The 16,954-nt window shown below is 40.3% G+C and overlaps 1 protein-coding gene across 6 annotated transcripts in view; it reads right to left on the reverse strand.

The window, feature by feature from the left end:
• The window catches only part of tafa4b (TAFA chemokine like family member 4b), a 37,506-nt gene that overhangs the window by 12,917 nt on the left and 7,635 nt on the right, over nucleotides 1-16,954 (reverse strand). For 2 of the 6 annotated variants that reach the window (XM_082532685.1, XM_082532686.1), the window contains exons 2-4: nucleotides 12,552-12,714; nucleotides 11,496-11,656; nucleotides 908-1,063 (exon numbers count right to left, since the gene is read on the reverse strand). In XM_082532685.1, coding sequence (XP_082388811.1) covers nucleotides 908-1,063; nucleotides 11,496-11,656; nucleotides 12,552-12,631 — 397 coding nt within the window. In that variant the 5' untranslated portion in view covers nucleotides 12,632-12,714. Of the gene's footprint in view, nucleotides 1-907; nucleotides 1,064-11,495; nucleotides 11,657-12,551; nucleotides 12,715-13,357; nucleotides 13,425-13,444; nucleotides 13,531-16,954 lie in introns of those variants that run through there. The other 4 variants (XM_082532688.1, XM_082532687.1, XM_082532683.1 and 1 more) reach the window with 4 other exon arrangements.

Raw genomic sequence — 16,954 nt, forward strand, 5'->3', positions numbered from 1 at the left:
TAACTTTTCATGTTATCTCCTTGGGATGCAATGAACCCCAAACCGCTGGTGAAAGAGGACCGAGATATATCCAGGTTTACTTTAACACATTAAAAATCCTATTACTCAAGACCCACTTAAAGGTGCTTTACATTCATTTTCCAGTAAACATCCTATCTTAATTTAAGTAAAGACAGTGGTGTGAATTCACTCTCAATCTCACTCCTTCTATTATAGGGAAATAAACTGAAAATACATTTTCAATCCAGCAGCAGTGTGCCATTAAAAAAAAGTCATTTTCAGACAGAATCCAACCTGGCAGCAAATTTAAACTCATCTATTTACGTTTCTAATATCTCCAAAATGAATCTAGTAATGATTTGTTTTAGGTGAGAAGTTTCATGTAGAAACTTTAATGATGCAAGATAATTAAAACCATTTTTAGCCTTCGTGACCCCGCCGGATTCAGCAGCGTGTCAATTATTACAAAAACATGTTGTGCAGCGAAGCACTGTCCAAACCTGCAAAATCTTCATTTGGAATTCCAGTCACGCTCGCAAAGGTTTCCAACAGATACCAAAAAGATCTGGCAGAAATGGAGAGACTCTGCTGCAGTGTTGTGGGGGAGATGTCTGCAATATGATGCACAAAACACAGAAACCGAAAGCACACCCTACTTGTTTATGTGTTTCACAAAGCAACGATGCCCAACAAATTCAGGCCTGTGCGCTGTTAGAAGACGGGGCTGATTTTCAGCCCAAACATCCACTCAGGCTGTTGGTCGGTGATCAGCTCCACTAGAATCACTAATTCTACTTCATTTCAAGAGATTCTCACATCGGGATTTGTTTGGTATAAATGAGGAACCACTGGAAGAGACGCTTGGCCTGATATACACACTCACACTAACACTCACACGTAGTTTTACCTTCCACACAGGAGGGTCTGGCTCTGGTCGTGCCAGCGACCTGCCCCGGGAAACAGGAACACTTGACGGTTTGAGAGCGCTCCTCAATCTTATTCTTATTACAGCAGCGATGCACCGCCACCACCTCACATGTCCCCTGCTTCACTTGGTATGATGCTGTGAGAGAGAGAGAGAGAAAGAGAGAGAGAGAAGGAGGGGGAAAAAGGGTGGGGGGATTATTTGCTTGAAATTCATCGACTGTAAGGGAGATTTTGTTGGTGTTTTGGCATTTGTTGTTGAAAATAATCGAGTCGAAATTCAAACACATTTGCGCCGCAAATAACAATCAAATACGGGCCAGCTTTTCTGAGGATTAAACAGATCTGCTGAATAATTTACTTTTGTTTAAACTCCTCGATTTATTCCGGTCTCAGTCTTTGATTCATAAGTAAACACTTTTTAGTGATATTTTGCTTTTATTCTCAGCCCAGCGCCCTCATTAACTCTGTCACAGAGGCGACTCTTGTTCTCGTGATGGTGTGCATGGAGGGAAATTAAAAAAAGCAAACAGCATATGAAAAAATAATCATTTCTTTTTGACTCCTTTCAGACAAAGCACTTGATCTAAGCAGAGACGTGTGCACTTTATTTAGTTAGAGGAAATCGCTGTCACGTTTGCATCCGCATTTTTGTTTTTATCATTCCATCTCCATGCACGTCTGTCTGTGTGTTTGGTTCCTTGCATTTGTGTGTGCTTCTTAAAGTCATGATATATGTGAGGATAATTGTTTTTACCTGACACCTCCAACAAACCAGCCACCTCTAATGTCTCTTATTAGCTTCTCACTTCCCAGCAGGCATTGGTCTGGTTAATTATAAGACTCTCCGGACAGCAAACGAACCTGAGGGGTTGTAGCGCAAACCCAAAGCTTTCTGCACAGTGGCAAAATGTGGTACTATGTGTTTGAGTGTTTCAGTATTTTTTGTTGAATTCCTTCTGAACATCTTGCCCCCTCACACATGATTTCTTTTCAGAGTCTTCAGGGACTAAAAGGTGACTGTATCTTCATTTTAGGAGTAAGCTCACGAGAGCAACCATTTATACTTTAACTTGATCTGTCACATGTACAAGGCAGCAAGGATGACTTGTAAATTATGTTACATAGTAATGCATAGAAGTGTGTAATGCGCACTGTCTGTGTTAATGTTACATTCCCCTCAGCACATGAATAAACCCATGAATCCCTTAGCAGAAAGGTTTTTGTGCCTACCTAAAGGAAAATGCGCCAACCAAAACTGTTGGGTACAATGTTTAGTGAATCTAAGCTTTGCTTATGGCTTCTGAATGGATTCCAGCTGCCTTATCTTCCCTCTCAAAGCTTGTTGTGCACTCTTGAGAGTCTCTGGCACCGTTTCCAGAGCACAGCAAACCCTGCTGGCGACATAACTACCTATAAGCCTCTTTACAGCCCTGGAAAAACCTTGGTTATACTGTACCATAAGCCCAGATTTCATTTATGTACGTGACTATACCCAGACTCCAAAACTTTTCATGGTAAGCTGAATGGGCTTTGCAGGCAGACACAAAAGTGTGCACAAGCACACACACTCATACAGCGCACACACTCAGCAGAGGGTTCCATTTCTGCAGGCCATGGCCCCTCTCATCCTTTCTGATTTAAAGTTTGTTTGTTCTCTTCTCCAGAGAGCCCCATCAATGATCCCTGGCTCTCCGAGGGCGCCCCTCCGCTATCATCCCTCCACTTTCATTTCCCTCACTCCTCTGTCTCGGGCTCTCCTGAGGCTGGAGCAGCTGCCAGATTACACCCGTGCACACTGCACATGCACTCACTGACACACGCAAACATATATATAGGCTCTGTGTAATGATAAAAATCAAGAAAAGATCAAACTCAGCACAAGTCAAATGGACAAGAACTACACATTAAGTCATAGTTACAACAGCAATAATCACAACTGAAGCTCAAAGTAACAGCGTAAAAATAAGAAAATCTAATTCAAGCACAATTTTATAGCCTGTACAAAATAAATAAGAAATTATTCTGCTGCTGTTGCAGAACTGGAACTGAGTAAGACTGCTCAATCTGCTGGCCTTATCTCAGGAAAAAGGCAGCTTGTTAGCACGAGAGAGGAAAGAGAGGAAGAGAGTCAAGCAGGAGGAGGGAAAGCAGTGTCACAGGCAGCAGAGAGAACAAAGAGCAGCTCGCCTTCCGCTGGCATAATGAGGTCAGGAGGTACACTGGCCTTCTCTCTTTATTGCCTATATCAGGACTGGGCAGAAGATGTTTACGTTTGAAAACTTTAAAGCTTTGAGGGTATGTTTGAGCAGTGGATGATAAACCCTTCCCAGCTTCATTTATGCACATTCTTTTTGTCTGTCCGTGGCACGTACCCTAATTAAAATCTCAACGAAGTATAAATGGATGCAAATGAGGCAAATTCAGGCTGATGTAAGGTATGAGAACAGCCCACATCCTTCTCTTAATGTGATTTCCATTATTTAAGGAAGACAGGAGACAGAAAGCCTCTGCTGGGTTTTCTTAAAGTATACATATGCAGCTTAATGAAGAAGAAGAAGAAAAAGAGACCAAGGTGCTCTTCAAGTAAATGCTTTAAGAGGCTTTCTTTCATAGACAGTTTAAAGGACACTCTAAACAACTTCAGAGTATTTTAGATGTTGCCACTGTCGCGTTCATCGAGGAGCAACACAACACACTGCATACCGAAACATATTTTTGCTTAGACTGCCTGTGGTTTGTTGATGTGAAACATTATGTGGCTAAAATGTAACAATAAAAAGATAAAAATAAAAAAATAAAATACAGTTTTTATATAATGGTGAAGGGATTTGCTTCAGTAGGAGCAAAAACTGTCCAGTGTTTAGGTGTAAAATAGCCTTTAAATATAATAAACTAATTTCAATCACACCACCACACAGTACTGACCCACACATATGGTTCTTACACACACACTGGACTTTCTGGACTTTGGTTTTGCACAACACTGGTCACTATATTCTTCATTTCCGGTTAATACTTGTACAGCTGCTGTTATTGTGTATATATTTATTTATATTTAGATTTCTTCATACATTCTTATATAGTTCTATATTGTGTATTGTGTATTTTGTTGTACAGTTATTTTATTTTCAACTTTAATTTATATATTTATCTTTATCTTATTCTTCCCAGTTAAATTTACCCTTCATTCTAATTTGTGTTGTACAGTTATTTCATTTTTAACCTTAATTTATATTTTATTCCTTCTTAGTTAAATTTACCCTTCATTCTAATTTGTGTTGTACAGTTATTTCATTTTTAACCTTAATTTATATTTTATTCCTTCCTAGTTAAATTTACCCTTTTTAATTTTTCATATTTATTTCCTATCTTATTCATAGCCTTTTCCTTTTTTGTTTTCTTTAGGTCACGAGCAGTTGTCCAAGCATTTCACTACATATCGTACTGTGTATGACTGTGTACGTGACAAATAAAATTTGAATTTGAATTTGAATTTTTGAATTCTGGAAAATATTATACAAGATGAGCTGATTCACTGATAAGTTTGTAAGCATGTATGGTAGCCGGCAGTTAGATCTGGCTGTGGTTCTACCATTCAGCATAAAAATGCTTCAGTCAGTAAAAGGTTTGGGAGCCATACAGCAGGCAAGTAGTACAATCCACTAATCAGAAAGCAGTTCAATCCCTGGCTCCTGCAGTCTGTATGTGAAGTGCTCTAGGTCACGACACTGAACTTTAGCACCTCTAATGAATCAATAAGTGGGGGTCGTAGGAAAAGGTTCTATCAAAAAAATCTTTTTTAAAAGGATGCGTCCTTTTGGTGCTCTGAGTGGTCAATAGGACTAGAAAAGTGCTATATAAATCCATCACAACTGTGCTGGAGGAATCAACTCAACATCGCCCACTCTTGTTGCCCAGAAACAAGAAAGTAAAGCTTTTATTTGGTATCATTGCAAACACTCTCATTCTCACTCTCTCATAGTGTAATGTTAATCATACAGTGTTCCTATATAGTCTTTGTGGGGAGTAATATAACTAAATGAGGACAGAGCATTTCACTTGGAGTGTTTATGTGCATGTGTGTGCACAGTAAGTGTGATAGTGTGGTTTAACGTGTTGATTTGGATTCAGTTTGGTGGGATTTGGGTAAAATAAAACATTTGCTTTTTATAGACATGAATGCAATTTTCATGCACAATGGGTCTAATCCAACCAGCGGACTACAGGAACGTGTCAAAAGAAGCCCAGTTCAACCAGAAAACAACAGGCTTGCAACCCTAGTGACAGTGAGTTTATGAGCATATGCACACACAGTCTCTGGGTCTGAAAGGTGAGGCAGGTGCTGGTGCTTTAATCAGAATCAGAATACTTTATCAATCCCACAAGATATTACGTGATCATAGTTGCTCCAAGACAGTAATAACAGTAACAAAGTAAACAAAATTAAATAATACAACATATTAGAAAGCTGCAAAATAGTCAGTTTGGGCTACTTCACTGCTGGCAAATACTGACTGTGTATAAATGATGTCAACCGCCAAAATTCTAGACTTTGCATTTTGAAGGTACAATGTTAATATGGTTAACATGTTAGCTTCAAAATGCAGTGTTAATTTTGTTGACTAATAATTTTCTCCATAGTTTTCATCAATGACCTCTTTTCCTGACGAAAACAAGACGATACCGAAGCAAAAAACTAATAACTAAACTACTAGACAATATCCAATCAGAACTAATTAAGTTGTGTAAAAAGGCGGGACAAGTTTGGAAGTGAGTCAGTCAGAATTAATCTCCTTGTGCAATAAGATTAGATGCGCACACTTTGATCTCCACAGTGGGAGTTCCAATGCTCCCTGTTTCTCATAGAAACGTGACAAAATGTCAGCGATTGGGACGAAAGAAGACATGGACAGATTTAACATTTGATGTCAAGGAAAATATGTATAGCATACTTCAGATTTACTCCACTGTATTGCATGATATTTAGGATTTGCCTCAATAATGACTAAAACTATAGATGAAAATTTGCTGTCAAAATCAACACTGATTTTGTGTTAACCATATTTAGATCAGAGGGTGAAGTGAGAAGTTATCAAACTGCACAGATTCATGTATCTGCTAATTAGCATTTTAGTTATCTTTAGTTATCTTAATTAGCGTTAAGTAACAAACTAATAAAATACTAGAATTTGACGCACCAAGACTGAAGCACAAATTTTTTGGATGGTTTGGCAGATACTTCCAAAATGCCCCAGATGGTACGAAACATGATGAAGAGGATCAGAATAGTAAGTGGGATTAGTGAAGCCTAAACAGGCTTGTGTTGGCACACCTGTCAGTCGAAATCTGCATTTGAGTCATCTGAGCACAGTGAGTATGCTCAAAACCAGTGTTTAGTTTTCTGCTTCTGAACGCTATCAATTTGAGCCCTTTAACATGGTACTCTATGGGGATTGACATGCTCTCGGAGCAGACCTCAAGTGGCCAGTTTAGGAACTGCATTTTTTAGTACTTCTGCAGTAGTTTTGTTTTCGCTACGGTGGCTCTGAGAGGCCAGACGGACTGCAACTTAAGAAAACACCAGCAATAAGAAAAAAGCTGCAAAAGTGCTCAAAACACAACGGAAATAGGAAAAACGGAAACGGAAATAGGAAAAAACTGATTTCCAAAAGCACAAGGGAAGTGTTTCTGCGGAGACTATAACCCGACGGACCAGTTGCAGGAACCAAAATATGCTAGGAATTGCGCTGGGAGACACTTAAAAGAAGTGGAGGATCTATCGGTTTTGTCAGGAAAGAAAGGATGAGAGGGAAGTGTGTTAGCCTAACTATTAGCCTGAAAATCCGCCATCAGTATTACATGAATCATGAGATTAAAACACACTTACCTGGCATATTTTGGTTCCTGCAACTGGTCCGTTGGGTTATTGTCTCCCCAGAAACACTTCCCTTGTGCTTTTGGAAATCTGTTTTTCCTAATTCTGTTCTTGTTTTTCCTATTTCTGTTCTTGTTTTTCCTATTTCCGTTGTGTATTGTGTTTTTTTGCAGTGTTTTTCTTATTGCTGGTGTTTTCTTAAATTGCAGTCCATTTGGCCTCATAGGGCCACTGTAGTTTTCTCACTCTGGAGAATGCAGCACAATACCATGAAAAAAATGACCCTAATGTGATATATGATACAGTTCCCATATACATTTATGTTGTCTGCTTATGATACTATTAAAAGTGAAATAGCTTTTAAAGAATTGCATATTTTAGGGCATAGGTGGCAATTTGGCTTCCCATTAGGGGCGAGACCTAATGCCATATTTAAATTTTATTTAAAATGTAGCTCACATTTGGTCATTTCATGTACAGTTTCATCCACACAATGCTTCCAACGTGTCACCAAAATCTTATTACAATATTTAATCTGGTTAGTATGGAAGTCCGTTTCCGCCACTAAAAAAAAAAAAAAGATCCATAACTCAAAATTTCGAGTTATTTTCTCAAAATTCCGAGTTATTTTCTCGAAATTTCGACATATTAACTCAAAATTTCGATTTATTAACTCAAAATTTTGAGAAAAGTAACTCGAAATTTCGAGTTAGCGCTGCCAATCAGTAATCTACGTGAATGACGTCATTTCCTTGTTACCCGGAAGCTGAAGCCCTCAGCTACAAATGCTACAGCTAAGCTACCGGTATTACATCCAGTCGTGAATGCACAGGTTGCTGAGTGTTTTCAGCCTGGCTACACAAATGATGAAATCCCTGTGTTATTAGCTGAATCACATGGTGTTACTATCAGCAAACGTACTCGCGAAAGCGCCAATTTGTTGGGATCCGTTTTTGAGTGCGCGTTCCTCTGCGCCATATGCTTCCGGGTAACAAGAAAGCGACCTCATTCACGTATATTTTTGATTGGCAGAGCTAACTCGAAATTTCGAGAAAATAACTCGAAATTTAGAGTTATGGATACTAGCTTTTTTGTTTTTATTTAGTGGCGGAAACGGGCTTCCATAGGTTAGAGTTCAACAAAAAGTCTCCCGTAAAGCCTGTTTTCACAAGGCTGAATCTGACAGCCACTCGTAGTGCGAGCTATTCAGTGAAACCAAATATAGTGCATCCTGATGTAAAAAGTAAAGTAAAATAATGAAACTTTAATTGTTTGATTCTTCTTTCATATATAAAAACCAAGTCTGTTTCACAGGACTCAAAGCGACAGTACAACAGTTGTGTAGGAAATCATGTAGTTCACCTGCACCCTACAGTCGAGCCTGCTGCTGTGAAACTAACTGCACAAAAAAAACTTATCATGCTTTTAGAGCTTCATCACTTCATTTCTGTTCCCTTTGTTCCTCACCTATTGTTCCATATCACCGGTGGCATGTGGATATGTGCACAAATGTGTTTCTCTGCCTTCATTATCATCAAATTCTTTTGGTGCTGTCCTGTGTTGCCCAACTTGTTAGCTTGCATTTGCATGCTTTGAGTTTTACCACTAAAAGGAACATTTTCAGAGGATAATTTGAGAAGAAACAAAATAAAGTTGAACCAAAAAAAGGAGTCTGATCATCAGAACAGTATCAGTAAGAGTATTAACAACTGAAGCTCAACTGTGAGCCCTCAGAGTTGAGCCCTTTACCTTCCCATTCAGCCTCTGCTTCTCACCCTTTATCTGCTTAAAATTCATGTGGTGAGCAGCCAGCTTCCAGCTATATACATACAATAACAGTGTATCTAATGTCATAGTGCTGCCTTTAAATCATTCTGTTATGGCCATCTTGGTTAAATAGAGCCTGAGATGAAAAGACTTGGCAAGGCTAAACGCTTCTATTCCTGCGAAAGGGAGAGAGCCGGGCGGCCGGCAAACGGAGCTCCCTTGAACTGATGGGTTAGCGAGGCGATTGATGTATTCTGACAGACACCGGCAAGCAGCAGCACTGTACAATTTATCAAAAAAAAAAAAACTGTGTCTATCCCTTGTCAATACCTGACAAGCATGCACATTGCTATAAAAGGCCAGGTATCTAGCAAATCTGTCAGAGGCAGCAATGCCAGTTTAGCAAAGACATACTGACTATCTCTGGTAGAGCGCACAGGTCAAGTTTTAAGTTTCAACAGAGCAAGCTCACAAGACCAGGTCTCATAACTTCTCCTTTACAAAATATACTCAAAAATTATATTTTTTTAAATTTCCATATCTTCCTATTTTCTGCTTTTTGAGCCCACTCTTTAACCTTCTTTGCTCCATCTCCTCTCTACTCCAGGCCTGCACCACCCATCAATCCTGACAGGATCAATGTCTCACAAGTCCACACCAGGCCCAACACAGATTTATGTTAAATATCACAACAGGTGCTTCTGTGGAACAAAAGTATCCCCAATAAATCCTACTCCCTTGACCTTGCCTGGTATGTTTTTTGAGGAGTCATCTTAGAAACAGCCTAAAGGGGAGGCAAAAACAGGCAGTATTCTCAAAGAGATGGACATGCAGATGTGGCGTAATGTTTGTTTAAGTCTAACAGAGACCGTTTAAAGCTAAAAGGAGGCTCCTGGCATGAACAGGGTGGGCAAAGAAGAGCCATCAACATGCTATAAATTGATTTATGATGGGTTGCCAGATTAGTAACTGTTCCACAAGAACAAAATGTGTGGTTTGCCAACCACCCTCTAATCTCTGTAAACAGATATCTGCATATCAGGCAATAGCTGATGGGTTCCCAGATTAAGTGTGCTATAACAAGCTGTGATAAGAGTGTATGGAAATATATCAGTTCTGCAAGGCAGTGATTGAATTTAATCTCAAATAATCTAATTTCAAGCATTCAACCGAGAAAAGAAAAGAGAATTTCAGATATTTTTGCGAAGCACTGCTGTATGAGCGCAGACAATGACTTTACCATTGAGAAAGGGTGATGTTTCAACAGTACATGACACTGGTATGTCTTGGATCACATTTACTGCTCCTGTAATGCAGCTTATGAATTTCTCTATTTGCCTTTTTAAAAAAAGAAAGAAAAAGAAAAAATGGTGTGTGTCCAAAGGAATAGCATTAAAAAATGGAGCTGTGTTCAAGTATGTGTTGCTACACAGCTTTGTTCTGCTCATGAGGGGGCAAACTGAGAAACGAGCTGTGAAGGCAAGACTTATGCTAGATGATCTTTCTCATGTGCTGAGTGTGTCTTGCAGGTGTGCAAAGAAGACGGCTACTAACCCCGCCAAATGAATCATCTGCACGTTGTGCTGTTAACCTGAGCTACAGAGATTATGTTCTTCCTTTCCTCTAAAAACTCTTAGTCGTGTTATGTCTGCTTGATTGAAAAAATACCGATTGCCCGAGAGCCAACACTGGCTATTTTTTGACCTATAGAGCCACCATGTGGAAGCAAATGGTACAACCGCAAGGAACAAGCAAATGTCTGAATGATCAGGAAAACAAAACAGCAGTAAAACTGCCTCTGGAAAATCTTTACAGCCCTCATAACACACAGCCAATTATTCCTCAGCCTCGGCATTATGAGTGTCATGTTGTATTCATCACTGAAAAGTCCTAAACTTCCAGCAATTAGAGGAAACCCTCAAATAAAAAGCACGAGTCAGTTTCAGAGGAAGACATCTTGTTTTACCGCGAGAAAGAAACTAAGAAGAGGGCAGGCACCGATGCTGACCTTCACAACACACAAGGCCTGCAATTAGTAGTGTCCCTGCCATAAGCAGGCAGCCTCCTCTCTGTCTAAAGGAAACTAATGCCATCAGCCAGTGAACAGACTGGATGCTGGTAGCATTTTCTGTGGCATATAAAGGTCACCTTGCAAATCGCGAGCAGCAATAGTGAAGAAACTGAGATAATTAAAGAAATTGTCATAATTAAGAGCGAGGAAGAGGTGACAGGGGAGGTTGCCGCCAACAAGTTGTAGCACAAGATGCTGTGACTCAGCACAACTGTCCCCGTTGTCAGCCTCAATGAAATTTTAATAAGACTGTGTTGGTCATTTTTATTTTTTTTTGCTTAGGGTGGCTTGTCTCCATGACTTATGGAAATTAAAGCTAGAGTAGAGATGTAGCTCGCAGGCCTGAATTAAGTCAGCGCTTGCCATGGTCTCTATCTTCTTCTTCTAGTTAAGCGGGGGCTGCAGAGTTGTGCATATTAATGTGAGCATTGACAATTATAAGCCTGAGGATTAGAAGTCATGAGCCGACGGGTCTCTTCAGCGTGAGGCATACACCCTGTTTTATGGCACTGCGAACACTAAACCACTAACAGGCCTCTTGAGAACCACAGCGTTGGCCCCGAATTGCTGCATGTCTGCACTCTGAATAGATCAGATCTCACCCACACTGATCTATTTGTGTTGACAGCCCCTGACAGCTTAAGTGCCATTTGTATCTGTACAGGCTGGATCACTCAAATAGAGACGTATTTGCATCCAAGACTAAAACGAGGTCTTGTCTAGATTACATTCTGTCATGCTGGGAAACGGAGCAAATTGTGCCCGCTCGTCCCCCTCCTCCAGGACGTGGATGGCTCAGTCAGCGACAGGCTCAGGGAACATGTGTTACACCTCTGAAGTGACAGTGTAATTAACCTCTCTTGGTGTTGGAAGGGGAGCTTGGATCGAGACCTGGTGTACCTGTCGGTCCCCGATGGTTACGGTTGCCAGCAGACACTGGGTCAACGTAGAGCATCACCAAGGCAACAAGGAAGGCCACCTGCCAAGGCCAAGCTGACCTCCCCCTCAGTTTCATCCTGAGAGAGAGAGAGAGGGAATGGAGCAAAAAGAGGCACAAATGGAAGAGAAGAGGAGGAAAAGGTCATCGTGAGGGGTCACAACCTGTACCCAAAACAAGAAGAGAAAAAAAAACAGGAGGCAACAGCAGAGCACACAAAAAATATTGTTTTTTCCAAGAAGCAGAAACAATGTGAGAGGTAACTGTCAAAGGTCAAAGGAAGCAATGAGAAGCTTGAGAACAGACTAGGCCTGCAAAAAATGTCCTTCCTACATACTACAGGAAGACTTAGATATAGGAACTGCGGGACCTGTGTGCTAAAAGCATCCTGTTAGTATAAAGTTTTCAAATTTTCTTCTTGGAGCTGCAAATTACAAAAGGGCTGACTTTACAAGAGCTAGAGCAGAGAAACATGTGTAACCCAGAAACAGTAATACATGGTAAGAGGCTGAAACTAATCACTATGTTAATGATTGGACTTTTTTTCTGCTGTTGCTTCTTGATTAGCTGGTTAATACTGTTAAACATGTCCAAAAAGGCCAAAGGTGAATTGTTTCAATTTCTTGTTTGTTTGTTTGTTTTTTTGTGGTAAACAACCCAAATCTAAAGCTTTTAACTTAGGCAGGTTTTCACATCTGAGCTGCTACACTGAGTGAACTTTGGATTTGCTGGAAAAAAATAAAGTTATTCATTTATCTAATCTACTGATTAATTATTTATCAGTTAATTTAAGGGAAAAAAAAATGAAAGCGTCTCACCATGTTACCTTGAATTGTAGGAACTTGTCAAGTCATATAATTACTCTGTTTTATTGTTAAAACAATGACTTAGTTAACAAAAACCACAGAACAGTAATTAGTTGCAGCACCAGATGTGTTTCACTTGCCAGTAGGTGATGCGGGACACCATCTCACCTGTTGGTCATCTGTCTCCTTTGGTCTCGCTTCCACTGTGTGGCTTCTTTATGAACAGCGGCTACAGGCCATGGCTGCATTCACGCGCACCACCTCAAATGACCTCCTCCTTTTCTTCTTCCTCCTGCTTCCACCTTTTCCTCACCTCAAACAGAAGAAGGCTCTGGAGAAAGGAGGTACAAAGACATGCTCAGTCAGAGAGGCCAGGCTGCCCTGGAGTTCCTCGGTGGCCTCGGATGGCCTTGCATGAAGGTCTACACACACAAACAAGCATACACCCGCACGCACAGGGGGCGGAGATGTGAAGGCCCAGATTCTGTCAGATCCATTGTTTACAATAGGTTCACCTACCCCCAGGCTGAATGTGATCCCCACTCTAGACATCACACGTCTCTCCCCTTCTCCCTCACAAACCCTCACACTCTGTCATGTGCGTAAATACACTAATCAAAAAACTCAAAACGTGCGCGTGTAACACACTAAAAATTAAACTGGGTAGAAAATAGGTCTGTTTAACAGAAACATGCCAAAAAAAAGCAGTCTAAAACATTTTCTTGCAACAAATCAGATGATCAAACAAGCCATGAACACAGCCTTTTTCTCTCTCCCTCTCTCTACACACACACACACACAGAGCACATTTACACAGTGTTTGCTAAGTAAATTCAAAGCCTATCTAAGGACAGCAAGAGAGGCCCTTCTAATTACAGCTGAGTGACAGCTACTGATGCATGTTGCTGTCTGCACACTCTCATACCCACACACTGAGTAAATTACCATCCCGCCATAAGAGTGTGTCAACACACCTCTCTTTACAAAGGGACAAACTCTGCAATCTAAATGAAAGACAACAGATTCACATTAATAACGAAATGTTCTCTCCCTCCTCGAACCTTCATTATTCATCATAACTCATTGATATGCAGCTCAGTCCGCTAACATGCTGAGAAACTTCCCGAGTAGATAGGACTCCCGCCACACCTGCAGCCATCTATGTAGTACCACTGCCCCCTAGTGGGAAAGAAGCAAACAGCAAAGGGCATGAATCTCATGAAAACAGGAGGTTGCTTTGGCAAGAGTGAGAAAGTAGCTGGGCAGTGAAAGCGAGCAAAAGATCATGTGAATGAGTTATTATTATTGAATTATCATTGAAGGCAGCAGCAGCATGGGTTAGAGAGAAGAGGGCAGATACACACAAACAGATATTGTTTGTGTGTTTTCAATTTATATTTGTATCACAGTATCTATACTCCTGTCTATGTATATGTATGTGTGTGTCTTTGGGTTGTTGTTTTTTTTCTAGTACAGTATCCAAGTTGTGTGCGCTGTGTGGAGGGATCAGGCACACTGCATGATTGTACGATTGCATGCAAGACTATTTCACATTCCTTTTTAAAGGCTGGGTTATGGCATGCATTTTTATCAGCTTTGTTCTCTGAAACACTCATTAAGAGAGCACAGTTGTGCATGTGTATATGTATGAATGTGTGTTTATGTGTGTGTGTGTGTGTGTGGTCTCCAGATGCAGCCCACTGGGACTCAGTGAAATATGCCATCAGTAACAGCAATACTGTCACCTTTATTGTGTCTCACACAGATCACAGATTGTAGCCTTTTAACTGTGTAATAAATGTACCTTATATATACTGTATATCTAGATCTATTTGTATCTATTTGTGAATAAGTGTGTGAATCAGCAAACATACACACTGCAGTAAAAGGCCAAAGTCTCTGGTGACATTATGTTAAAGCAAGATGACGTGTGCGTGGGGCTCAGCTGGTCATCATCAGCTTGTTGTGTTTGGCAGGAAGGACATGCACACTTTAGCAAACAGTGTAACGACATCCTCAAGTTTATCTAAGAACATCAAGCCTCACTCTTTCTAAAATAATCGCTGCCTCTGTATCATCACTTCCACATCCTCCCTCACCAGGCGCCTGCAAGGTCTTGAGGCCTGGGTTGTGTCACTCCTTGCAGAAAACACACACAGGACTGACACGCAATGTCATGCAATGAGACGATCCTACCTCTGCCACAAATACATCCTGTGTGCCCTGCATCCGAACAGCATCATCTGCCCGTGCTCTACACGCACGCGTGCACAATCACGAACATGCACCCGTGAACTTGCAAAATTATACTTGCATGTATTATACCGCATACAGTCTCTGACCTCATCAGGAAAGATGTTTGCTGTGCATCAGAAATAAAAGGCTAAGACACTTCCCGCAGGAAGGGTTTACCGTGACACCGTGCTGTTTGTCACTCACAGATTATATCATTTGTCAGGGCAGCACAGGAAGTCGCGGCTCGGCAGAACTGCAAAAAACAGGCGCCATACCATTATTTGATAGCTTCAGTGTCTCTTGCTTTGTATGTACCAGTGTTCATAGGCAGGCTTTGTGAAATTTTCTGTAATATTAAATATTATGTCTTTTAAAAATGAATGAGAAACAAGAAGGAGATTTGTATCTGTTGAAGTCTGCTTCAGATTATTGACGGGATAGTTTAGCCATCCGACTGACTGACAGGCTGATGTTTGCCTCGCCAGCCACCAAAAAGATGATGGCGATCCATTAAACATGGTGGTTTGGACGAAGGAATTCTCAGCAACTAACAACAGCTGAGCGTTCTTGCTGCTGAGCACATTTCACTAACACATAAAGTAACACAATCAAAATAAGCAGAATGAAATTAACATAAAAATTAAATGAGCATAGACTCACATTATGAACTGCACATTAAATTTTTTATGATCCCAAGGCCTTTCCTCTGACACTACCCCAAGACTGAAGATGCTGCTCGTCTGCCCAACACTACACGGCGAGAGGCAATGATAGTTGTTTAGGTTTGACTGTTTGTGTTATGTTGGCTGTATTGGGCCAATTGCGGCTTTATTTTAAATGCTAGATATTTACTGCTGTCAGATCATAAACATTTTGTCCCTGTGCAATCAATATTACAAATAAATATGCATTTTTTAACTGTGTAAGATCTGAATGGGTCTTATGGGTTTAAAATATATTTATAAAATATACATTTATATTACATGTGCATGTTTATTTGATTAGCTACATGAATAGCTTGCACATACATCACTGCAAGCCAAATAATGTATGGACAGATCCTCGTGATCAGTTACATAAAAACAGTATATTATTTGTCTTGTTTTTGTTTCTTTGTGATTCTTTTCAGAAATAATCCTTGCAAATTACATATTTAGCAGGAGCTTTGTGTACTGTTTCTTCAGCAAATAGATAATACAAGGACCTTGAACAGAATCTAAAAAAAAAATTATTTTTTCTTTTTTTTTTTTTTTGTGGAATATGTTCAATTTCATGAGACTCTTTTTACTTAGGCAAGATTGGTTTTCAGTATTGGATTTTAGTGGTTTATTTGGAATTTAAAACTATTTAAATAGAATACAAAATTCAAAGAAAACAGAAAAGTAGAGCTACCGGATACATGAACGTGGTCTCTGGGTGAACTCCAATAAATGTGAACACACAAAAAAACAACACAATAAGATTGTAGACCACACAAGCATCACACCAGCATCTCAGTATGCTGATTTTCTCTGCCCAGACAAAGACCAAGCAGACAAAAAGCATATCAGTGTAAAACAAAGTGCATCTCCCTAAGGCGGAAAGATATTGAAAATGAAACGGGCAAAAGCACAAAGCCCAGTGGAATCTTACGTGAAGCGTTTCAGATTTCTGCCGATATGCACAGTATTATCATTCAGTTAGGATGTGTAATGTTCTGCTTCTATATATTTGTCTGCTTTCAGCTCTAAAACCAATACGGCATGGTGCTCCTTGCCATTTCCTCTGGGTCGCTGGGCAGATAGAGCTGGTGTGTGCCCACACACAAATGCACTTTATTACACACAGTGAGGCACAATGTACAAACTTAAATTAACACTGCGGTATGCATTCATATGGCACAGCCTTTTGCATTTGTCTGTCCTCCTTTGCCCAGCTCACTTTCTTCCTGCTTCTTGTTTGTTCCTCCTCACCCTTGCTCGCCAAAGGATTCTTGCCTCCGTGCATGTGTGTCTATGTGTGTGTGTCTATGTGTGTGTGTGCGTTTGTGCCTTTTCGTTTCTCTCCTCAGTGTGCAGATCAGCATCTCTGCTTTTTTCAATACCTCCCAACTGCAAATTCTAATGACACCCCAACAATCTCTCTGCTTCAACTCATAATGAAGAAGACATCTTAAAATGTCAGACATTACGCATGTGAGTCAGACACATGAAGGGCACGCATAAAATCCAGGCCACCCTTCAGAAAATCTTCAGAACTGAGGCATGTTTTGTTTTCACATTAACAACAGCGTCTACAGAATTTTTAGTTGATGCCTAAAATCCTAAATTACTTTGTTTTAGTTTGTTTTGTACTGT

The sequence above is a fragment of the Aulonocara stuartgranti genome (genome assembly GCF_965226115.1).
Source record: "Aulonocara stuartgranti genome assembly, chromosome: 5".
Classification (NCBI taxonomy): domain Eukaryota; kingdom Metazoa; phylum Chordata; class Actinopteri; order Cichliformes; family Cichlidae; genus Aulonocara; species Aulonocara stuartgranti.